Genomic DNA, 23,870 nt, shown 5'->3' on the forward strand with positions numbered 1-23,870 from the left:
ATCTTACTTAGTTTGATAAAAATTTGGTGAAAGACAAGCTTATTTAAAATTTCACTGATTTTCCAAAATTTTTTTTTAGTTATAAAATTTGTTTTCTCTTTCTACAATATTTTTATATCTTTGAATTGCATGATGATTTGACCTTTGTATTTTACCATTCTGTTTAGTGATTAGAATTGGTACTTTTTAATTGTTTCTTGGAGGTTATGTTTGGTTGCTTTCATTGTCAAGAAATACATTGTTGCAGGTGCTTTTGTGGAGATAAAATAGCAGACAACTAAAGAAAGATTGGATATTTCTGGTAATTGAAACTAAAACATTTTATCTCCAAACATTTTGTGAAATTTAAAGAATAAAAGTCTGTAACCCATGTACCTGGTTGACATAACTAGAATTGTTACGGTGAGCAAAAGCTAACTCAAAAGTAGGCCATTGCATGCCAGTTTTGATTTGACACACAACTTAATTGCCAGATGCACCTACAATGCATATTTAGTTGCAGTAAGTTTAAAGGTGTTGAAATTAAAGCTCATACACCATCCATTTTAACTGAATCCTAAAACAATAGGTCACACTTCCAGTTTTGTTTATTCCAAGATGCTTATATGTAATGTCAATAGGTACAGCAGTATAAAGCCAAGACAGGGAAGAATAATTTTTGTCAAATTTAGTAAATACTGAGAAATAGGTCACTGTGACCTAATTTTAGTGTCCACCATTTGTCCATCACATGATATAGCTAGTGTGGTGGCAATGTGTAAAAGGTATTGAAATTGGACATTATTTTTCACTTGTTGATAAAGCATGGAAAGTAGTTTTCATTTGAACAGTTTTGATGCACGACATTTTGAATCTCAAAATGCACATTATGTTTGATGCAAACAGCCACAGCAGTATAGGAGTTGCACCTCGGCAGTGTACAGGTTGAGTGTTGGCTTGGTGGTAATATGTGCAATGATATGGGAATTAGAACCCACACACGATTTTAAAGTAATTTTCAAGAAATAATGGAATAGGGAAGAACATTTGGTGCATTGCATGTTTATCCCAAGATGAACTGACAAGTGCAACAGGTGATATTAGTATGGGTGTTATAGGACGAGGACATGATGGACAAAGGAATCCTATGTAGCATCTGTTTTTCTTGAAGCAGGTGTAAAAAATATTGCAGCTCTGGACATAATTTGTACTGGTGGCTCAGGTATCTCAGGATAAAACTCAAATTATTAATCAAAATTCATTGTCATCAGCCTTTGCTAAAGGCATGAAGTTGATCTCATCTGTCCATGTTTATACTTTGGCTTCCAGTGGCGTCACACAGGGGGTGCGGACCGCACCGGGTGACACCATCTCAGAGGGGTGACACCAAAATGAAAAATTGCAAATTTTACAGAGCACACACTGCTCGGTCTAGTCGGATTTCATAAGCGGATAACCGATCATAGTTAAATACATGACTAGCAGGCACAGCAGTGGCGTCGCTAGGGGGATGCTGGGGGTGCGGACTGCACCGGGTGACACCAACAGAGGGGGTGACACCAAAATGACATTACTAAGGATTCTGTATGGTCTGTTACGAAAGGAGGACCATGGGGGTGACACCATGAGCTACCGCACTGGGTGACACCAACCTGAGTGATGCCACTGTTGGCTTCACAAACATATCTCCAGCCAAGTTTGTTTTTGAATATTTGGTGTGCAACTCAATACTGATCCATTCTGACTAATATATTATTTCCACAATATAACATTATACATGGTCTCCAGATTTAAAAATTCATTAGTGTTATAGTGATGGGACATCATTGGTCGAGTTATGGCCCCCCAATAAATAGTCTATTGTACTGCTATCTGAGCCCATAGACCACAATTTAGCTAGCAGCTCACTGTGATGACTCAAATTGATAATTTCAGTGATACTTTCCTGGACATAAACAGAGGAAAGAAAGAAATATCTACAATGCTCTATGTTCTGTGTCAAGTTTTATTAGGATCAGAGGATTCTGTCATGTTTAAAAGACAATACCCAACATACTGAGGCAACTTTATCTGGAACACTTTTTCTAATCTATTCTAAATTAAAATTTAAAAAATTCTTCTGTGAAAACCAGCCGTAACAACTAGAAATGGAAGCTAAAGGCTAAGCTACAAACTAAAATCATTTCAAAGTTTGTTGATCTATCTATAAACAAGTTGGTCTCAAATCTTCTTCAGTTTCATGCCTTTTTTTTAAAGAGTGAAAATGAAACATAGCAATTCTGATGTTGGCAATGTCAGTGGCTGCATCAACATAATGTTAAAATGTATATGCAAATCAGTGTTAAAGATTTTGTTCAAGCCTATATTACTGAAAAAGATGGGACAGTCTTTCCTCTAGAATCCCTTATATTTGCATAGGAGGAGTTTGACAGCATTTTGCAGAACCTATGTCATAAAGGGGTTCTAGCCTATTTTGCAGAACCCATAATATATTTTCTCTCATGGAGTTGGACAACATTCCACAAAACCCGTATTTGTTCTCAAAAGCTGGACAGCATTCAAAAGAACCCATGTCACAATTATGGAGTTTGTCCACAGGCACTTGATTGATGGGGAAATCAATAACAACACACCCCCAAATTGGGTGTGTTATCATTGGTTTCCACATGAATCAAGCGCCTGTGAGTTTGACAACTTTCAACAGAACCCATGTCATATTTGCTCTCATTGTAAGCTAAATTTTCTGCAGCAGGAGAAGATAATAATAGAATCTATGTTGGTGTTTGCATGGAGACGAGGAAATCTGAGTCAAGGGTTTACATTATTTGTCTCCCCATGCTATGCTGAGGGGTGAGACAAAGTAACCCAATGACTGGGATTTTCTTGTCTTGGTATAAACACCAATAGAGAATATTTTTCTCACCCAATTGTTTTCAATTAAAATTACTAGTACCCTGCATTTTTGCAATATCGTTAGCAGGTTCAACGCATACAGCATTCATTACATACTATTATTACCTCTCACTTTATATAAAGGTCATTAGGTACTCTTAAGAAAATCTGAATAATTATCTAAGTAGAATCCAGCTATATATGCTACTCTTAGAAAAGGGAAAGAAAATCAGGAAAAAAGTTATAATCTCAAGCCATCTGCTATTCTTGGAAACACACATTAATACAAATATATTAATGAAGGCATTAGGTAACCAGTCGACTCCAAGTACACAATTTCTATACCTGAGAAAATAGAAACAAAACTATTTGATATTATTACTGTATTATTACATTTAATCGATGGATGTCGTATGAAATAACAATAAATTATTACATTTTATATTGGATAACTTTTAACTTCCAAAAGTTCTAATTTGGAAAAGTTACATTGTAGTAAAAGGTACAAGGTGCAATAAAGTAGACAGCTCTAACAAAAGTGTAATGACCGAGATTTCTAATTCATGATATTCTTGGAAATATATATTTTGTCCTGGAAATATGTCAAGTGTTGCCATTACTAGTGGAATGATATGCTACAATGTTGTTGTTAGATTTTACAACTCCATCAGGCAGAGCAGAAGACATGGGTTTCTTGTTAAAAGTAGTTCCAAGTGTGGACACCATGCCCGAGATTACTACACCAAGATAAGAAAAGATTTGCAGAACAGCTTGATTTATGTTGCATGGGTGAGAATATTGTACTGTATATCTATATTTATTTTGTAACTGCTGGTGCATGTACATGATTTTATCTGGTATTTATAATTTTTATTTTTGACTGTAAATTGTACAGTTTTTCTTTAGTTAGATATTGCCTAAATTACTAGGTCTGTCAAGAGTGCAAAATTACAAAATCTATAAATAAATGCTTACGTTTTGAAAATTAATAATAATAATAATCTTAATAATAAGACAACTTACTGATGACTTAGGGTTAATTTCTTATTGGCAGATGGGGTTTGGACGGTTCTAGAAGAATTCAGTAACTTCCTACTCATTGGGCTAGGTCTTATAAATAAGCAAGATCGATATAAATTTAGTAGCAAGATCTGTCATGTGGGGAATGTTGTGAAATATGGTCGTAATAGAGGGTATATATCAAGAGAAAACGGAGCAATCATATTCATTCCTATTTTGGATTCACTTCGTAATACTCTAAGTTCCTCTAACATTTTCATTTATAACTTTGATAATGAAATATTATTTACGTTTTAGAAAACTTGTTGATTTTGCTTCTTTCTGTTACTTAGTTTATGACCATAGATTCATAACAATAAACAATCAATGAAAACATTAACTTTATTACAACATGATAAAATCTTCAGTCATTCACACACAGCCATGATGGCATTTATATCTAAATGACTAAAACTAAAACCATTTTATATGAATTTCTGATAGGGTATCTACCATTAATGACTATTACATTGGTACGGTCTAACTTTTGACTGAAATACAACAGTTTGGTCTCTCTTACCAAAAGCAAATAGACAAAACCTGTCAATAGACACCCACCCTGCAAAAATAAATTATTTTTAAAAAAATAATTCCTGAAAATTGGTAGTCTCTTAAATGATATAATTACATTATGCCAAAATAATGACATATTAAAAATCTGGTCTTTAATGATGAGTGGTTTCCCAGAACAATGTTCTTTAATTATGGTTCTATTCTACTCCCATCAAGATTATATTTGTTTTACTATAGAATGAATGATGGTCTGAACAACCTGCATTAGATTCATTTTTACTGGCAGTGTAACAATGCAATAACTTGTTACATTATTGAGAAAATTGCCAAGTACAAATATACACTTGTTACACAGACTGTCATTACTCTCTAAACAGTCTTTAATATTTTTCATGCAAAATGGAAATAAAGTAATTATAGAACAGAAATTAGTCAAATTTACAAGCAAAACCAATTTTTAAAAATTACAATCTTTAAAAGACACCAAAAATTATTACCGATGATTAAAATAAATGTGGAAACTGACACGCGTTAGTGGTTGCTGTTCATTAATGCAAGAATCATTCATCAATGAATCCAAATTTAAAATGAATTTTGCCATCAAAGAAATTCACAAATCTGAAATGGATCAAGTGATAAGCAAGGCATATCAAACAATAAACAGGGAGATCACTTCTAAATTATAGCATCCTGTGACATACACCTGCATTTATTCAAACAATGTTGGTATTTCTAGCATTTTACATCAATAAATATTGTATTAGCCAATTAACAAAGGCATTTAATAACATCGACCATAAAAGTTTGAAAATCAGATTTGCCATTAGTTTCAATTAAGAAAAAGTTACAAAAAGCAATGCCTTGTTATTCCTATATATATTTGTTTTGCAAGACCTATAAGAATAACCAAATATTTTGATGCACAATTTAAATAAATGTTTACGTTCATACATATTGTAAAGCTTTAATAAAATGTGTCAATTATGGAAATCTATACAAATTTGTTGGAAGCAGCAATTCATTCAGGATCATCTATTGAAATGTTCCACTTAAATCAACCTGGATTAGTTTGGTGTTTGATGGTACAAGTGCCAAGGCGACTGAAGTAAAGTGCCTTTCTCTGGGTCACACCACAGCAGCTGACCGTTGGCAGATTTGATGAATGGATTTGAGGCTGTACCATTCAGGTTCTTAGTCCTGACACTCTAACCGTATCATCATGGCTGTTTTAAATCTATCACAGGGAATGCCAGAATTTTTTTAATGGGTATCGCCACTTGAAAAGAATTTGAGAAAAAATCCCAGAAGGTTTAGATCAAATTTAAATGGCATAGCCTGAAGTTAACTTTGCTTCATAATAATAATAATAATAATAATAATAATGAAATAATAATATATATTAAACATAAAAAGTTAAGCCCAAGCCATTGTATTGGAATACTTTGTACCAAACATCAGAATTTTGTTTAATGAAGCACACTGAATACATGTGCTACTTGTAAGCAGTCATAAGTCTTTTATACACAGATGTTGACTCCAATGAAAACAGTGTATTATCAGTGAGAATGTCCTTAAAAATGTTTTGGTTAAAAAAAGGTCTAGCATTACTCTTCATCATTTCTGTCTTTCTTTAAAACAGCTTTACAAAATGGCCAATATGAAAACTGCACAATTATATACTTGTAGAAAATGTAAACCCTTTTAAATGCAATGGGTGGCTTTACGTCTTTGTGACAAACACTTTTGTTCAGATGAGAAAGTGCAGATAAATCAACCAATTACTTTTTTTTAAATGAACTGTTGCCAACAAATAATAACAAAAAAAAGAAAGAGCATCATAGGCAGATTATGAAACATCTTTCCCTGCAGTTACACACATCAAACCTGGCTTTCCCTGCAGTTACACACTTCAAACCTGGCTTTCTCTTTCACTTACCTCTAATATGGTTTTCCATTTCACTTACACACCTCAAACTTTGCATTTCCTTTCACTTGCACATCTCAAACCTGGTTTTTCCCTTCGCATGATGACCTCAAACCCTATATTCCCTTTCACTTACACACCTCCAACCTGGCTCTTCCTTTCCCTTGCACACTTCAAATCTGGTTTTCCCCTTTTACTAGCACACTTCAAAAACTATGTATTCCCCTTTAATTACACACCTCAAAATATGTATCCCTTTTCGCTTATACACCTCAAACCTGGCTTTCCCTTTCAGGTACAAACCTCAAACCTGGCATTCTCTTTCACTTACACACCTCAAACCTGTTATTCCGTTTCATTTACACACAGCAAACATGGTAAATTGTATAGTCAGCGAAACAAACAATGCATTTCTTCTGTTTTCGTGTCATTTTAATGTAAATAATGATAATAATTCACAAATGTAAATACAATTTTCATTGATACTATACTGATTCATTATTGTTGAGTTATCAGATTTGTAAAGCTTAAGACAAACTTAAATCATTGGACAAACATTTTAATGTAACGTTATGAGGTGAATCTTTCATCTGTACAAAGTCCGTATTGGCAGAATTATGATTGTTTGCACCACAAGGCTGATTAAGTAACGACATTTTTTTACTCCATGAAAGGTCTGCACTTGACTCATAACATCGTGTACACATTTTTGATAGGTTAGTATAAATAATCACAACTACTTCCATTCTTGTTTAAATATCACCGATTAACAATACTGAAATCTATCCTCAGATATATCTTATGAATTATACTCGAACTTTACAAAATGTGGTATATGTAACAATTCTAGCACTTAAGTTTCCTTCTATACTATTTGCCAATGAAACTTACTGTGAGACTAATGGCTTGTTGTGTAAACACAAACAGCAGCTTTGTTATCAGTTTATGCACATCAGTAAAAATGTTTTCATGATTAAATAAGTACTAGAATTTTACAAAATGTTTTTTTTAGTGATTAGCAGGTCTACATTATATAAATTTTCCACATAATGCTTTACACCCTACTAAAAACAAGCAAGGTAGTTTTTTTTATTTAAAAAAATAACAAAATCAATGCTATATACAATTTGGCAAATCAAAATTAAAATCTCCCATGAAAACCTTTATATCCTAATTCTGATCATTTCAGTCCAGAATACCAGGACTACAATATCTAATAGCAGGGAAGTGAGTCCAAGAGTAACAGTGCCATGCAATATGGTTCCTTACAAATCAACCAATTATAAATAGCAAAAATAATAATTTATAACAATACAACCTGCATATATGCATTGAGTAATGGACAAATCTGCAAAGGAAATCACTTATCCTATTAACTAACAGAACCATTATCTATTAAATTCAAGACGCGAAGCACACAATATAATGTCGCCTCCTAGAGTATTGGTTTAGTTTCAAAACAACTATCAAAGATGGATAATAGCATAAACAGCATGGATAGGAGATAATGATTTTATGAAGCTCCAGACAAGTTTGATATGCTAAAAATGTTCGAGCCACAAGGAACCAATAAAAAAGCTGATGAAATATTTCAAAGAACAGTCCTGGATCTTCTTGTGTCTTGCCAGATCGTGTTTCACTCTGGACACTTCATTCACCACCCTAAAAGAAAAATGTCAAAGTTGAAATAGAAAAACTATAAATGTGTCTGAAAGAGATAACATAATGACTCTCTACTGGTCAAATGCATTAACATAATGGACAACGGTAACATTGTATACCCCTTCCTGCCTGAAAGAGATAACATAATCACTCTCTACTGGTCAAATGCATTAACAAATGGACAAGGGTAACACTGTATACCTCTTCCTGTCTGAAAGAGATAACATAATGGCTCTCTACTGGTCAAATGCATTAACATAATGGACAAGGGTAACACTGTATACCTCTTCCTGTCTGAAAGAGATAACATAATGACTCTCTACTGATCAAATGCATTAACAGAAAAGTCCATTTCCATTTTATTCTTTTCAACTGTACTGTAAGCTGGTGGCAGATTGGGCCACCTTTTGTGCAATAAGACTTAGTCTCAAGGCAATGCCATCACTCTGGTGCACTAAAGGAGAAAGGAGTAGCTCTAATAAAATCCCCTGATGAGTTAGGCCCACGAGTAGCCCTAACATCTTGGACTTTAAATCTCATGAAGGAAATGTCCCCATTAGGGGCATTTAAGCTCTCTTTGTAGTGAAGACAATCCACCTGGAAAAGTCAATGCCAAAATATCCGTGGAGCCATTTATAGTCGGAAAAGACTTTCTTCACTGTTTACAAGCAGCCAAATAGAACCATAAAGCTAAAGAAACGACTATCTCGATCACCAATAATGCAAATAGTACAGAGATCAGGAATCTCAACAGGATGTGGAGCGACACCTAGGTTAAATGTGCACACCATAGATCTTTGCTCTAAAAATTTGTCCTGCCAGATTGATCACTTCTTTTGAGTCAAGCATGAAAGTGGAGAATAGGTGGGCCGTTGTAAAGAAATCCTTTACCTCCTCTAAGGTAATGACATGGAATGAGTAAACAACAATCACTCGGGTCACAGAGGGGTTATTATAATGAGCTGAGCAGTGGAAGTTGTGACTTTGTGAAGCACATGCAGAAATATTCTGAAAGATTTAAGTAAACAGATGGTCACATTCAAGAATGAATCTGTAGAATGCCAAAGCCATTTGATCTGATACACAAAAATGGAACTTGTTAACTCTCATCATATACAACTCTACTTAGTGTCTGCCCCCCAGTCCAACAGATTCTGCAATGGATAGTGCAGAGATCACTGTGAGGACTACCCTGCCAGTCCTGGACAAAATGTCTGCCAGAATACTTTTCATACCCGAAATATTGCAAACCCGCTGGTAAATCCCTCCAAGGCAAAGGAGATTCTAAACCTCCATGCAAAAAGAAAGCATGTGTACCTTCTTGTTGCCCGATTCATTAGTGTACAGAGAGGATTGGGGTTCAGGGGTGTGAATTGGAACTCCAGACAGAAACTAGTCACAGTTGGCCCACCAACTCAAGTGGTGATTAAAATATGGTGTAAGAAAAATCACAGCTGACATGGAATCCTGTGTAGTGTCCACTTCGCCAAAAGGAGAAACTAGAGATCTATTTGTTTCTGAAGGATATTAACGAAACTGAAGCCACACCAGTACCAGCTGTTGTTTTGTGAAAAAATGGATTCTTATGAGAAAAGGGAGACCACCTAAAGTATCTGCTGGCAACGAGTGGTCAGAGAGCTATCAAATTGTTGTTCCCAAGTCATATCGACAAAAAATTCTTAATCCAGCACAAAAAAACACCCTTGGCTGATCATTTAGGAGTTAGTAAGATTTACCATAAGATCTTTGATCATTTTTCTTAGCAGAAAATTAAAAGTGAGGTTTCTAAATACTATAGATATTGTCACACTTGTCAAATGGTAGGAAAACCCAATCAGAAGATACCTAAGACTCATCTGCAACCTATTCTAGCATTTAACAAACCATTTAGAAGAAAGATGGTAGATTGTGCAGGTCCATTACCTAAGATTGTCAGGCAACCAATACTTGTTTATCACAATGTGTGCATCATCAAGACTTCCAGAGGTTATACCTTTGAAAAATATTAAAACTAAAACCAGAGTAAAATCGTTGATATATTTATTAAAAAAATTTTGGTAAACATTTGGCTCCCCCAGGTCTGTCCAATCTGATAATGGGTCAAATTTTATGTCTGGAATTTTCCAGCAAGTTATATATCTATTAGGCATCTGACATTTGAAATCTGCCTATCACCATGAAAGCCAAGGGCTCTGGAAAGACGTCATCACGCTTTGAAGAATATGATTCAGTTGTATTGCTTTGATACAAGAAGACACTGGAATGATGGTGTTCATTTGTTGTTGTTTGCTGTTAGAGAATCAGTTCAAAAATCTTTAAGTTTGGCTAGGTATTATGGTCCTTATAAAGTCAGAAAGAAAATAAGTACATCATTAATACTCCTGGATGGCAAAACAAACAATTTTGCCAAATAAATATGTTAAAAGGGATATGTTGATTGCGATAGCCCTGGAAACCATGCAATCAATTCAGTTGTACATGTCCCCCACAGTGAGAACTGAAATGACGTGAAATCATACTGTAGTGATTTTGGCATAACCAATCTTCTGAATTCAAAAATATTGAATAATCTGGACAAGAAATGTTTGCATCTGCTGCCACAAAAGAAGCGTTAACAGCTATTATGTGAACATGAGCACTTGTTTCCAGATGTTGCAACATAAGCAAATAAACCTTTTGCCTTTTTTGGAAACTGGTCATTTTCTACCCTCTCAACTACATTCTTGCACCGAAGGGTGTTTCACCTCTCCCTTATCTGAACAAGTACTGACTGGTGAAAAAGAATGGGTGTTCTTGAAAAAGGAGGCTGCCCCTGGAAACATTGCTGGTAGCCCTCTCATAGAAAGGAAAGAACCCATGCATCTTTTGTGATGTCTGACTCTGAAAAGAGGGCAAACTGAGTTGCCATGGTATTCCTGGGAAGAGAGATGCATAGCAAGAGGGGAGCAAGTCATTAAAACTGCCCCCCCCCCCTTCCTTAGGAAAGGGGGAGGCACCTGCAAACTTTCTTCCTGGGTCAACACGACCACTTTGTCAAGGTACAGGGAGGTGAAAGGGAGGGTTAAAACAGATTTGCTTCCTGGACCAATGTTGTTGATCTCTCAGGTTCTAGGATGCTGCAGTGGGAATGATTTTGGTTTGAAACCAGTCCCGACTGCCACCAACTCCAGATTCTAGAATCCAAAACTGGAAAGGGTGCAAGTGAAGTCTTCATAAAGGTAAAGGCAAGCTCAAAACCGTTTTTTTTTAATTTCCGTTTAGAAAAGCACTTATGAGGGACAGGATTCTATTGATCCTGTTCAGAGGATCATGAACTCTTTTCAGGCTGGGAAAGAAAATTCTTCCCCTCATTTAAGAAGTCCTGAGAAAAGATGAGACCTGACTTTTCTAGATTCAGGATAGGACTCAGATGGGTTTTTCATTGTGGATCAATCATGAAACAGGTCCTTCAGAAGAGAATCTCTGGAGATGTTGCACATCAGATTCATAATACTAAACAATGGGGATCCTAAAGACAAGTGCTCCACAACTACCCTGGTAAAAGCTCCAGGCCCAATGCAGGGCCAAATGGAACAGTTCAAAATTGCAATCCCTCCTGGTCAAGACAAAAGCAGACAAATTTTCTTTGGAAAGATGATGAAGGTATGTATAATGAAGATCGAGATAAACCACCATTTTCTTGGTCTTGTGGTGTTCCATGACTGAAGTAGCAGGCTTCATCTTGAAGCATTCTTCTCAAAGAAATCTTTATGAGGAGGAAAGGTCAACTATTTCCAACTTTTTTGACACCAGACGAATCCAGGAATAGAAAACTGGAGTCAGGTCAGTTTCCACCCTCTCAATTGTGCTTTGACACAAAAGGGTGTGTACTTCTTCCCTTAAATGAACCAGTTTGGACTGGTAGGCTACTACCTCCTGCCACGTTAACTCGCTGCCAGGGGTTAATGTGTTAAATGAACCAGTGTGGACTGGTGAGAGATGGCTCTTCATGATAATGGGACAATGTTCCCAAAATGAAGACAGTAACCATCCTTTAAAGTGGAAAAGACACGTATTGTACATTATGCTTGACAAAACCCTTGAAAAAAAGACTATTTAAATGCCTACCAAGATGAAAGGAAGATGAAGACACAGCAGGTGAGGACACAAGTCCATAGAGCTAACACATTTCCTCCTTTCAAGGTTCAAAATCATGTTTTTCAAGGTGCATTATTACATTAATTTTAAAGGATACATAAATGAAACTGCATGTAAACACAAGTTAATACTTACTATTACTCCATACAAGGAACATTTCTTGCAAACTTTAAAAAAAAATAAAACATGAAGTCAGTAATATCATTGATATCTTTCCCATTAATATTAAACATCCTACATGTGGATATAAGAATAATGTAGTCACTGAACAGAGTTCATTTTACACTGTCTACACTACACTAGTTATAAAGTCCAAAATATTTTATAGTAAATTTTTCAGTTCTTGTAGCTTGTGTCAACAAGCTGTTTTTCAAGAGTTCCAAGTTTAGCAATTTTGTCCTTTTCACTTTTCCCCAAATTATTTTGTTGTCATGATAAAGGAAATTTTCTTAGGGATCTTTGCTTTCAATGCATCAGCAGCTGTTGCTGTCTCAATGTTTTTTTCAGTACCTTCCTTTCTTCACTCATCCCCATAAACAAAAAAGTAAAGATATTTGTTTCTATATTATCACTTATTTAAAAACAATGTATGGATATTTTAAACTATTTCATATTAGATGCATTTCTTTCAGCTTAGCTCTATTCTATTTTAGATTTATCTTGTTAATTGCAATTATCATCTGTCCTATTTCCACTCAATCCCAAATTAAGACTATATACACTTTCTATTTTAAAACTTGAATCTAATCTCTGTGTTCACAGCCATACCTCATTCGTCAAAAATGATTTCAAGCTAAGGCTTCTTGTTTTGCCTATATTAAGTGCCATTGCAAGAGCTTGTTTTTTTCCAGCTGCATGTGGCCGTGGAGCATTCTCTCCCACTGCAAGCAAATCAATATCCTTCTGCAAAGCTCTTCTGAGAAAGATCGCATAATCCAAAACTTTATATTTTTCTTCATCTAGCCACCAAAGTTGGAATCAGCAGCCAGCCATGTTGAAGCAAATGATTCAAATTTAAACCACTGCTACATCTGGGCTTTGTACAATCGGACGTTCAAAATGTACGACTGTGCAGTGGCCAGTTGTGGAAAAATTTCCGTTCCTGCACACACTTAGTGAGAGATTGTTTTTTTTTTTGTTTTTTCCCCCTATTTCTTTTTATTTAATTCTGTAAAACAAAAACTATTTATTAATTCCTTTTGGTTTCATGAAAATCAAGGCTTTTCAAGGTACCCAGACAATATTTTCAATTTTCAAGGTGTTTTCAAGGCCTTGAGTGAACAATTCATTTTTCAAGGCTTTTCAAGGTCCCCTAGGGACCCTGTCCTTGAGGTACAGGGTAATGTCTAGAGACCCATGATATTTCCAACTGCCCTCATCTATTGAACAACGGGTGAAAGGGAGATTTGAATTGAGGTCACTTGCGAGACTGCTGGGATTAAGACTCTTTTAAAAATTTGAGAGGTTCCAATGGGGTAAGGACGAACATGCTTCTTATACATTTCAATGGGCAAAGAGCTTCTTGTCACCCATGTTATCAATCTCTCCCATCCTGTAATGCCAAATATGGGAAAAGATTCAATATCTCCTGGGAAACGACGGTAACATCCAATTAAGATGAGGCAAAAGAAAGGTCTTTCTTGCTGACCCTATGTGTGGCAACTTTCAGTGAATCCTATACTTCATCTGAGCAAAGACAACACATTGGACCACTGTCTGTACATGCACATACTTTAAGCTGGCAGTATATGTATCCTACAAGACCTTCATGTACCCCCACATACAACATGTGACATACTCTGAAAGATACAAATGTATACACAAACAATGATCTGGAACACAAATAGGGTAAATACCCTAGTACCAGAACAATGATGGGGGGTGCGTGGGTGGGGGGTGATTTAATTTAAAGCAAGGCAGTAAAACATCCAAAAGGTTACAAGAAGAACATGGGTAATTCTCAAACATGGACTGAGGGGACCAATACTTGATCAATAGAAAAATGGAGGTAGAGTGCCACAAATATGTTTAAAAGGGAAAACAAAAGACAATTTTCGCTGAGCAATATTGTACACATCTAATGTGTACATTGTCCAAAGAAAAAGCAAACAATATTCTATGCCGGCTGTGTTGCAGGAGTCAGGCTGGAATCCTGTGCTTTTCAATTCTGGTCCTTCAACATTATCTGAAGGAGGTACTAATTTATTTTGGGAAGGCTATATAACTCCCAGAAAAGGAAAGCAATGCAAATATAGCAGATAATGTATTACTGCTCAAAATTGTTAATAAAAAAGAAGCACCACCAAAAAAATTTCATGATGACCACAAAGGTCGAACTAAACACGGAACAAACTCTTCTGATGAAAAATCCCCATGTCAAATTGGCTTTCCATTTAAGAGGAATAGCAACAACTTCATTCTCAAGAAGGCCACTATGCTGACCATATTGGACGTCAGGTAAGAACCATTTTAAGTTAGGACCAACCGTTTCTGAAGAAAACCCCATGTTAAGTCTTTTAGTAAAAGCCCCATCCTGATACAACCATCTATTCTGGAGTAGCAACAACAATATCTTTCATTTAGGGCCAACCACACAGCATATGAAATCTTTTGGTGAAAATCTGGTATCAACAGACCATTCTTAACAAGTCCATCATTAATATTCACATCTTGAAAAAAAATGAGGCCAAGCTAGGCTGTTGGGCAAAAACGCCATGAAAAATCATTATTCATTACAATGTAGTTAGGATTAGACTAAGTTCCCCCACTCACACTTTTGTAAAATATTAGAGAGCAGTGTGCTCAAATAACTTACAGAAGGCCTAGGAATGTTTTTTTCCTATAGCCATCTACTTTATATGTATATTTGTCCTCTTTCTAAAATAGTGTATCCTGTGTTCTTATCAAGGAATGTATTGTATGTGCAGAAACTACCTGACATAGGTGTACAGAAACCGTACTTGACATAGGTGTACAGAAACTGTACTTGACATAGTTGTACAGAAACCATACTTGACATAGGTGTACAGAAACAGTATTTGACAAAGGTGTACAGAAACTGTACTTGACATAGGTGTACAGAAACTGTACTTGACATAGTTGTTATTTATATGCTGTTAATCTTGAACTGGAGTGTTCCTTAATTTTCCTTTGAGTTCATACTGATGAACATGTGCTAAATATGTTACTGTCAGTAAGTGTGATATGATGATGGCAATGATGATTAGTAGTAATAATGATATTAGCAATAGGTATTACTCTTCTGGCACACCTCACCCCTACGCCCCATGTTTCCAATTGCACTGGTTTTAAAATCAGGGCAGAAATGTCATTTTTTTTATTTAAATTTTTTATATATATATTTAATGTCATTTTTAAACTTTTACATTTTTTTAACCATGGGGGCAAAAGTTGCAGAGAGACAGGCAAACATGACAGTGTATTATAATGCTCTTGTCAAAATGTTTAAAATCCAACAATTATGATATAACTATATTTGCTGCAATTCAGAAATTCAATTTCATACTTACATCTTTCCCTCGTCGTAATTTCAACTCTAGCCTGAAACAAAATAGAAATGGTCTGCTTTAGACCTCCGAAAAATACAAAGACAAAAGTCTAAAACGAAACTGTCAGGAAAATGCATTATGTTATTCAGTAAAATTGAACCATCAACAGACATAACCCTAACCCTAACCATCAACAAACCTAACCCTAACCCTAACCATCAACAGACACCATTTAACTGATATATCTGTAGCGTCTCTCGTGGAATAACCCACAAAAAAGCCAACAGAAACAACTAGATTGCTGTCACTGGAGAAAGCAAGATTCATCAAGTAGAGAGCACATTTCAACAGTATCACTACAACATTGACATGTGCTCTCTGCTAGATGAATCTGACTGTCTCTAGACTGCTGCAATAGCAACAGGTTTCTGATCACTGTTCTCAGAACATGTTGTTAATGTGTCAGTTCATTTTTTCATTTACAAACTTTACACGAATTTTCATCAATATTTTCAAAATTTGTACAACACTGGGAAGTTTTTTAGAGGTATCACATGACTATTGGACCTCTGATGTCATTGACACACAAGTTCTGGAAAGTTTTTTAGGGGGTTGGTGTCACATGACTATTGGACCTTGGATGTCACTGACACACAAGTTCTGGAAAGTTTTTTAGGGGGTTGGTATCACATGACTATTGGACCTCTGATGTCATTGACACACAAGTTCTGGAAAGTTTTTTAGGGGGTTGGTATCACATGACTATTGGACCTCTGATGTCACTGACACACAAGTTCTGGAAAGTTTTTTAGGGGGTTGGTATCACATGACTATTGGACCTCTGATGTCACTGACACACAAGTTCTGGAAAGTTTTTTAGGGGGTTGGTATCACATGACTATTGGACCTCTGATGTCACTGACACACAAGTTCTGGAAAGTTTTTTAGGGGGTTGGTATCACATGACTATTGGACCTCTGATGTCACTGACACACAAGTTCTGGAAAGTTTTTTAGGGGGTTGGTATCACATGACTATTGGACCTCTGATGTCACTGACACACAAGTTCTGGAAAGTTTTTTAGGGGGTTGGTATCACATGACTATTGGACCTCTGATGTCACTGACACACAAGTTCTGGAAAGTTTTTTAGGGGGTTGGTATCACATGACTATTGGACCTCTGATGTCACTGACACACAAGTTCTGGAAAGTTTTTTAGGGGGTTGGTATCACATGACTACTGGACCTCTGATGTCATTGACACAAAAGTTGCAAAAGTTGGATCGTCATCTCGCTAGCAATGCAAATGAGGAGCACTAAGTCAAATGTCAACAAAGCTGTCTTTTTGTCTCGTCTGACACTGGATTAAAGACATAACTTGCAATATCAGGGAAAATAAATCATCCTTCTATTGAATTTATACAGGTATGGCTTGATGTAAGGTCATCTAAGTTTTCTACACACGGAAGAAGCTTCTACCCTATGCTGACACCACACAATGCTAGCAAATTCCAACTATTCAAAAACAAAACACTCTGACCCCACACACCAACATAAATATTAAAATAAATAACAAAGCACTCTGACCCCACACACCAACATAAATGTTGAAATAAATAACAAATCACTCTGACACCACACATAAACATAAATGTTGAAATAAATAACAAAGCACTCTGACCCCACACACCAACATAAATGTTGAAATATCTAAAACAGGATGGGAATGGTCACAGAACTTTTCTTGGTATACAATGCACTAAAATTATGATAACCCTGCTGCAAACAGCTGTGAGCAAAAAACTGATTGTAAAGGTTGTTCTCAAAATAAAGTGACAAACTTGTTAAATGATGATTACATACGTATTTGTTATTAATGAAATTAAAATGAGAAATATAACTATCCACACTCAATTGCTTTGTGTCCAACCTCTGCTATGAGGACAAAAAATTTCTAAAACTGAAGAGCAGCTGTTGGCTAAAAGGCACACCATATATCAACTCGTATCTGTCTTCTGACATGTGGCATGAAAATTCTGTGTACATTAGCCCAGCCAATTTGTTAATTTTTCAAGGATAATAATAAATATGTATTTTACCGGTCTGTAAATGATGGTAGAACATTAACAAGATCAGCTAAAATTGCATTTAATAAGGACCTTCTGCATAAAAAAGATAAAGACTGCATTATATCTGGAAAACATTGTTCCTAATTTTGTTTGCAAAACCTTTGATAATGAAAACATCTATTCTATATCTATTTGATCTGTGCTGAGAGCTGCTCCATTAAAATATACATGGGACCCTGGGAAGGCACTTTTTAAGTGGGGTACTCGCCCATAAATGAAATTTAGAATTTTCTTATCATTTTAATATGATCTCTGTGAACTCAAAGTACCCTGGCATATATTTTTAAAACATTGCCTTCCATGGGTACCATCATTGTTTAAAAGGAAAACCCCTGAGTAAAAAATACAATCATGTAACATAAAGCATCCAATGGAAATGCCTTTCTAGAATTCAAAACTGCTCATCTTTCAACCAACCTGTTTCTGTTTTTACTTTTGCTTTTTTTATGTCTTATTGCATTTTTGTTTATTTTTCCTGAGTGGTTCTGTGTGGATCCCTGACTATCACTGCCATTTGAGAGTGGTCCATGTCCATTTGTCTGGCTGTTTGGTGTGTTGGCACTGTTCTGATTGTTTTGAGAATCAGGGCTGGATGGAGCTTCTCCTCCTGAAAAAATGATATGCACAAAATTAAGCCAAAATTTAACAAAATCTGACAACTAAAGCAAGTTTATCTTGGATTAAAAAACCCAAAACCAGTGTTTCCCTTTACGCATATTTGTGCATCAGGGATGCACGCTGGAGAAAATTGATGCACACATTTTGTTGCCGTGTGTTTTTTTTGACGCAAGGAATTCGCATAATGCAATCAGGATTTTTTATTTAATATCCAATGCGTTGGACGAAGTGTGGCATCGTGTATACTTCGAGCAAGGTACTGACTGGTTCCCCACTTTGTTTACTTCCTGTGTTGGGCTCCTCTATTCGTATTGTGGAGTGGAACGCAGGGAACATACGAAATAAGGAACCAGACTAGCATAGGCAATGTTATGATGGAGTAGCTTCCCCATATCTCGCAAGCTCTTACGTGATTTCCATTGAGCTCAGCAAGATGTCATCTTGATGTTTAACCTCAATGCTTGTTGCAACAGAAAGTGATCTCCAGATTAAAACGTTGTGCACTAAAAATCATTAGCGAAGAAAGTGAAAGAAGCAGAACACAAAAGAGTAACTGTGGATCTAACTTTAATGAAAAATGGAGAAAATAATTCCCTTGACTGGAATACGGCACATCCATTAGGATTACCGGTGTGACTTCTGATAGCGTGATTGTGAAGACTGCAGAAGTGAATAATCCTTTCGTGACAGGGTTTAAGAATTTTAACAAATCTGCCCTCATTCGCCACAAGATATCTGGAGAACACATTATAACCCAAGACATTCTTTCACAACAAAGAAATCAGTAAACTTGCCGAGACAAATGTGTTTATTTGGATTATACAGTCAGGGTGTCATTGCAGATTTTGTTGGTTTTAACTTTGCTGCAATAAAAGAAAGACCTTAAAGTTCAAGTGTAACTTATTAGAAACAAGATGAATCATTAGCCTCCTTCATGTTTGGATAAATTTGTTCTAGGACGAAGTACAATGAAACCGATGATAGTACACATTTTATGACAGGCAGTAAACTGACTGCCATTCGGTTAAAAAGATTTATTAGGCTTTCTGTATTGGCCTGTATGTAATAAGATTATAAGGAGACTGTTAAAAGTACGATCTTAAAAGAAAAATTACCTAATAAAATTATTCTTTGAATGGACAATGCATTTGTTTGTTAACTGTGCATGTTGGTTTATTTGTATGTTTAGAGAGAGAGAGAGAGAGAAAGAGTGAGAAAGAGTATGTTGTGCAAATTGCAATATCCTATTTCAAGCTGAAAAAGTACGAGTTGGATGAAAATTTGTCAGTATATTTTTGACCCTACATTTTTTATTTGACCCCCAGTTCTGACACCAATTTCTTTTTACCCTCAGTTTTACACCCCTGGGGGATACACTGCAAAACACTTCAATATTTAAACTGGATCAAAATTACCTCTTACTTTTCACTGCTAATCAACTATACTCTCCTGAATAAATGCACATGCCACAATAATACACTACTTCCAACTATTACATGTATCAAATTATCTCCCTTATTCTTGCATGCATGCAGCAAAAATTAAAATAAGAGAAATGTTTCTCTTTTCTTCACAAGACAGTTTCTTGCCGAATTCTGCAGTCCATAAACATAACTGAAGACAGATATATAAAAAAGGAAGTATAACCTGTTGTGCTTTGCCATGTGGCCCTTTGTAATCCTACTCAATTAACACAGTTAAGCATGAACAACTTTCAAAAATCACTGGAGCGTGTTGTGTGTGTGTGTGATTTGTATTTTTAACATAGCTTTAACAATTTTTCAGTCATACTGCTACAATTTCTGCAGTGTGGAAGTTTATAGTGATGTCTAGCACTGGGGCATCATGCTTGAGACATGTAACATGATGGCCCACCCAGTCACATTATCCTGACACCAGGTCGACCAGTCCTAACACTAACCTCTTAATGCTGAGTGCCAAGCAAGGCAGTTGTTAGTACCATTTTATAAGTCTTTGGTATGACTCAGCTGGGGATTGAAACCAATGACCTCCCACATCCAAGGCGAGCGCTCTAACCACTAGGCCACCGAAGCAGTCACTGGAGTGTGATTACAGTCCAATATGCACATGCAAACCTGATATCAATAATGTCTGTCAAGTTTTTGGGGCAATTTACCATAAGCTGGAGGACTATTTGCAATCAAAGGCATCTAGGAATACAATTGGATTTTGTCCAAAACTGGAATGTCCAGATGGTTATGAGCCAACACTAATCTATCCTCAGACATACTCCAGTATAGTTTTTCTTGTATTTTCTAATGTTTTGTTAAAATTATTGCAACATATTGCAATAATTAGCAAACAAGCACTTTGGAGGAATTACCACAAAGATGCTATTCAATACACATAACTGCACAATGTCAAACTGTGATTGGCTGCAGAACAAGGCTGACCTATCATTAAGTGCATGGAATTCAAATGTGACCCCAACTATTGCACCATTTCAACCAGCACACGGTTCATGTTATTAACTGTTTCTTTCTTATAAAACAAATAGTTGTTAGATGAATCTGAAAATATGATTAAAAAAACAAAAACAAAGGGACCTTTTAAATTACAAATTGCAAAATGCATATGCCCAAGTTTATATGTATGCAGCAAGATTTACGTTTTGTAGATCTGTCCTGTAATATTCACACTATTCTAATTTCATTGACAGTCAATGTATATCAAATAGACTATTCCAATTTTATGGACAGTCAATGTACACAGACTACCGTATTTCATGTTAATTTTTGTACCCTTTAATTTTTCGTACACCATCAAGCCATAAAAAAAATAATTAATTAATTCTATCATATTTTTTCGTACACAAAATTTAATATTTTTTCGGTCATCCTATTATTTTTCGTACATAAAACGATCTTCTGTGAAGATTTACTTTTGCCAATGTGATAAGAAAAAGTATGGCCCTTTAAATTTTACGGCCTAAAATAAGAGATAAAATCATTGTTTTAGTTGCATTTTTATTTTTTATTTATCCATTATTTTCATTTCATTTTGTGAAAACTGAAAACAGGTTCCCATTTCAAACGGATTCAAAAATATAACCAAAGATCAGTTTAGGAATATCAAATAACCAGGGTATTGTTTTGCTAAGCAAGTTACGAGTAATGACTAACTTTGGCCATGTTCTTAACTGAGGCACAAGTCATCAATTTATTTTCAAATGGTTGAGATATTTTGAAGAAGGAGTGTGTCACTAAACATGAATCCAGGTGGGGTAAGTAATACATGTATGTTAATTTTGTTCATTGATCTTTTACTTTTGCCATCAATACCATGTTATGACTCCAGTGTCTTAATCTATGCAACAAGAAATAGCAGAAAACAAACAAGTTTTGCATAATTGAAAATAATTTATTTCTCAAAATACAGAAGTGAAAGAATTAAATTAACTTATAGCATGGTGGACGAATTCTTGTTTCCTAAAAGTCCTTTCAATTCCAATAATTCCAAGAAATCCGAAAAATGCCCCTTCTGTGTTGAAGTTTCAAATGTACAGAAAGATTTCCAAAACATTCACCAATTATAAGTGTGTAGAAAGCCCGTTGCTCAGCTTACTCAGAAAGGGCAACTGTTTTGTTAACTGAGAATCTATTCACATTCATTTTGGATGTAAGTAAAATTTATCTTCGTTTCACTCAGAATCAAATCCTTCAGAACGTTCACATTTTCTGTAATAATCCCTGTCGTCAGAACACCTGCGTTATATCGTCCGTTGACCCTTTGTTAATTTTCAGATGCATGCGTGGAAGGCAGCATCAAGCTACTACCACAAATGTAAATGTATAACAACAAATATATAAAAAAATTAATAATTTTACTTATTGGTTTATTCAGTAGGCATGGAGGAACAGTAACTAGAATAGTCTAAACGACGGCCAGTTCCTTTTTAAAAATGAACCCAGATAAAATAGTTTGCTGACATTTCAATGGAAACAGATTAGCTTTGAAGCACTGACTGTTATGAAAACGTACTCAGCAAATGGAAAAAATACCAGTCTCAATCATGCAATACAGTTATTTGATGTTGCCGCCACAATAAGAAATGGTCATTCATTTGGTTCTCGAAAGCTGTCCTTTAGCAGTGACTTCAATAGCGCATGCACCCTTCATCAAATAAAGCCGACTACAATCTTTCAAAAACAGCAAAGAACTTTTCTTTAAAGGAAGTCAATACCAAACTTAAATAAAAGTGATGGAATCTGATGGATTTTTGCATTGTTTCAAATGTACAAAAAGATTTCCAAAGAATTCACCAATTATAAGCGTGTAGAAAGCCCGTTGCTCAGCTTACTCAGAAAGGGCAACTGTTTTGTTAACTGAGAATCTATTCACATTCATTTTACTCCTTATTCGTCTTTTGTATCGGCAAGAAAATATAATGATTGATGTATTTGTTCTGTTGTTGTCATTACAAGATATACTGCTATTCATCAAAAGCTGGACAGTGTCGTTAATGAGTGCTCTTGATTACCTCAGTCAGTGTAACAAAGCAAAACGCGCATTTGAAATCGAGTTCAGAAGCCATTTGAGTTTATTTATCCAGTAAAAATAATAATATCTCAATACAGGAAGACGCGAAGACCACAGACCATTTGGCAATTAATCTTATTTTCTCAATATAGTAATGCAGTAAAAAACTAAAAAAAAACTCAGTTACTTTTAATGGGGGTGATCACCAGATAATATGTACTTTTGAGAGAGTGACGTATGTAAGGTGAAGTAGTTCGCATTTAAAACATGCACAATGGAGAGAATGTTGGCATACCTCTATGCTACAATAATGTAATGTGGATGATATTTCTTTGGATATTGTACTTTTGGAAATTTTACATAATTTAAGCACACTGCTGACTAAAATGACCGCTCCCTTGTGTTAAAAAATCAGCCTGAATTAGTCTAAAGTACACTATACATAGCAGCTATTAAAATAGGGAAAATGAATTTTGCCAGACTAAATAATACCAGCTTCTGAAAGTGCAACAAATGAATTACCAAATATATAAAATGTAAAAAAAGTTATCGGCTCTTTTTTATACAATTTACCTCTGAAGTTCAGGAAGTGAAAATGACCAAGTAGAGCTAGCACTTTTTTGAACGGTGCACATCTGAAGTAAAGCCAAGCTGTATACTCTATAACCCATAGTACACCCATCAATCATACACCAAAATAAAGGGAATTAAAGGTTCTTTGCATTATATCTAAGATATACAAGGTCTTTTTTAAATAGCCAGTATAACCAGTGAGTAAAGCCGGGGAAATTCTTTTTCTTTAAAATCCTAACCCTATGCAAAATGCGAAACTGTATAGCGCCACCAATCATAAATGCAAAAGTCATTGACTCCGTGAGTTCAAGTTACATATACCGGTAGTCAATATCTTCAAAGATCTTGGTGTGTTTGTGCTTGGGCATGTCTTC

At 35.5% G+C, this 23,870-nt stretch overlaps 1 protein-coding gene across 2 annotated transcripts in view; it reads right to left on the reverse strand.

The window, feature by feature from the left end:
- Positions 1-4,258: 4,258 nt before the first annotated feature.
- Positions 4,259-23,870, reverse strand: part of LOC149801063 (chromatin modification-related protein MEAF6-like) — a 44,609-nt gene continuing 24,997 nt past the window's right edge. Inside the window, exons 5-8 of one of the 2 annotated variants that reach the window (XM_089955097.1) lie at positions 18,223-18,412; positions 15,697-15,727; positions 12,302-12,333; positions 4,259-8,029 (exon numbers count right to left, since the gene is read on the reverse strand). In XM_089955097.1, the coding sequence (XP_089811223.1) occupies positions 12,304-12,333; positions 15,697-15,727; positions 18,223-18,412 (251 nt within the window). In that variant the 3' untranslated portion in view covers positions 4,259-8,029; positions 12,302-12,303. The remainder of the gene's footprint in view (positions 8,030-12,301; positions 12,334-15,696; positions 15,728-18,222; positions 18,413-23,870) is intronic. The other variant, XM_089955098.1, reaches the window with a different exon arrangement.

Source organism: Sinohyriopsis cumingii, chromosome 4 (assembly GCF_028554795.1).
Source record: "Sinohyriopsis cumingii isolate HCF-2022 chromosome 4, ASM2855479v2, whole genome shotgun sequence".
Classification (NCBI taxonomy): Eukaryota; Metazoa; Mollusca; class Bivalvia; order Unionida; family Unionidae; genus Sinohyriopsis; species Sinohyriopsis cumingii.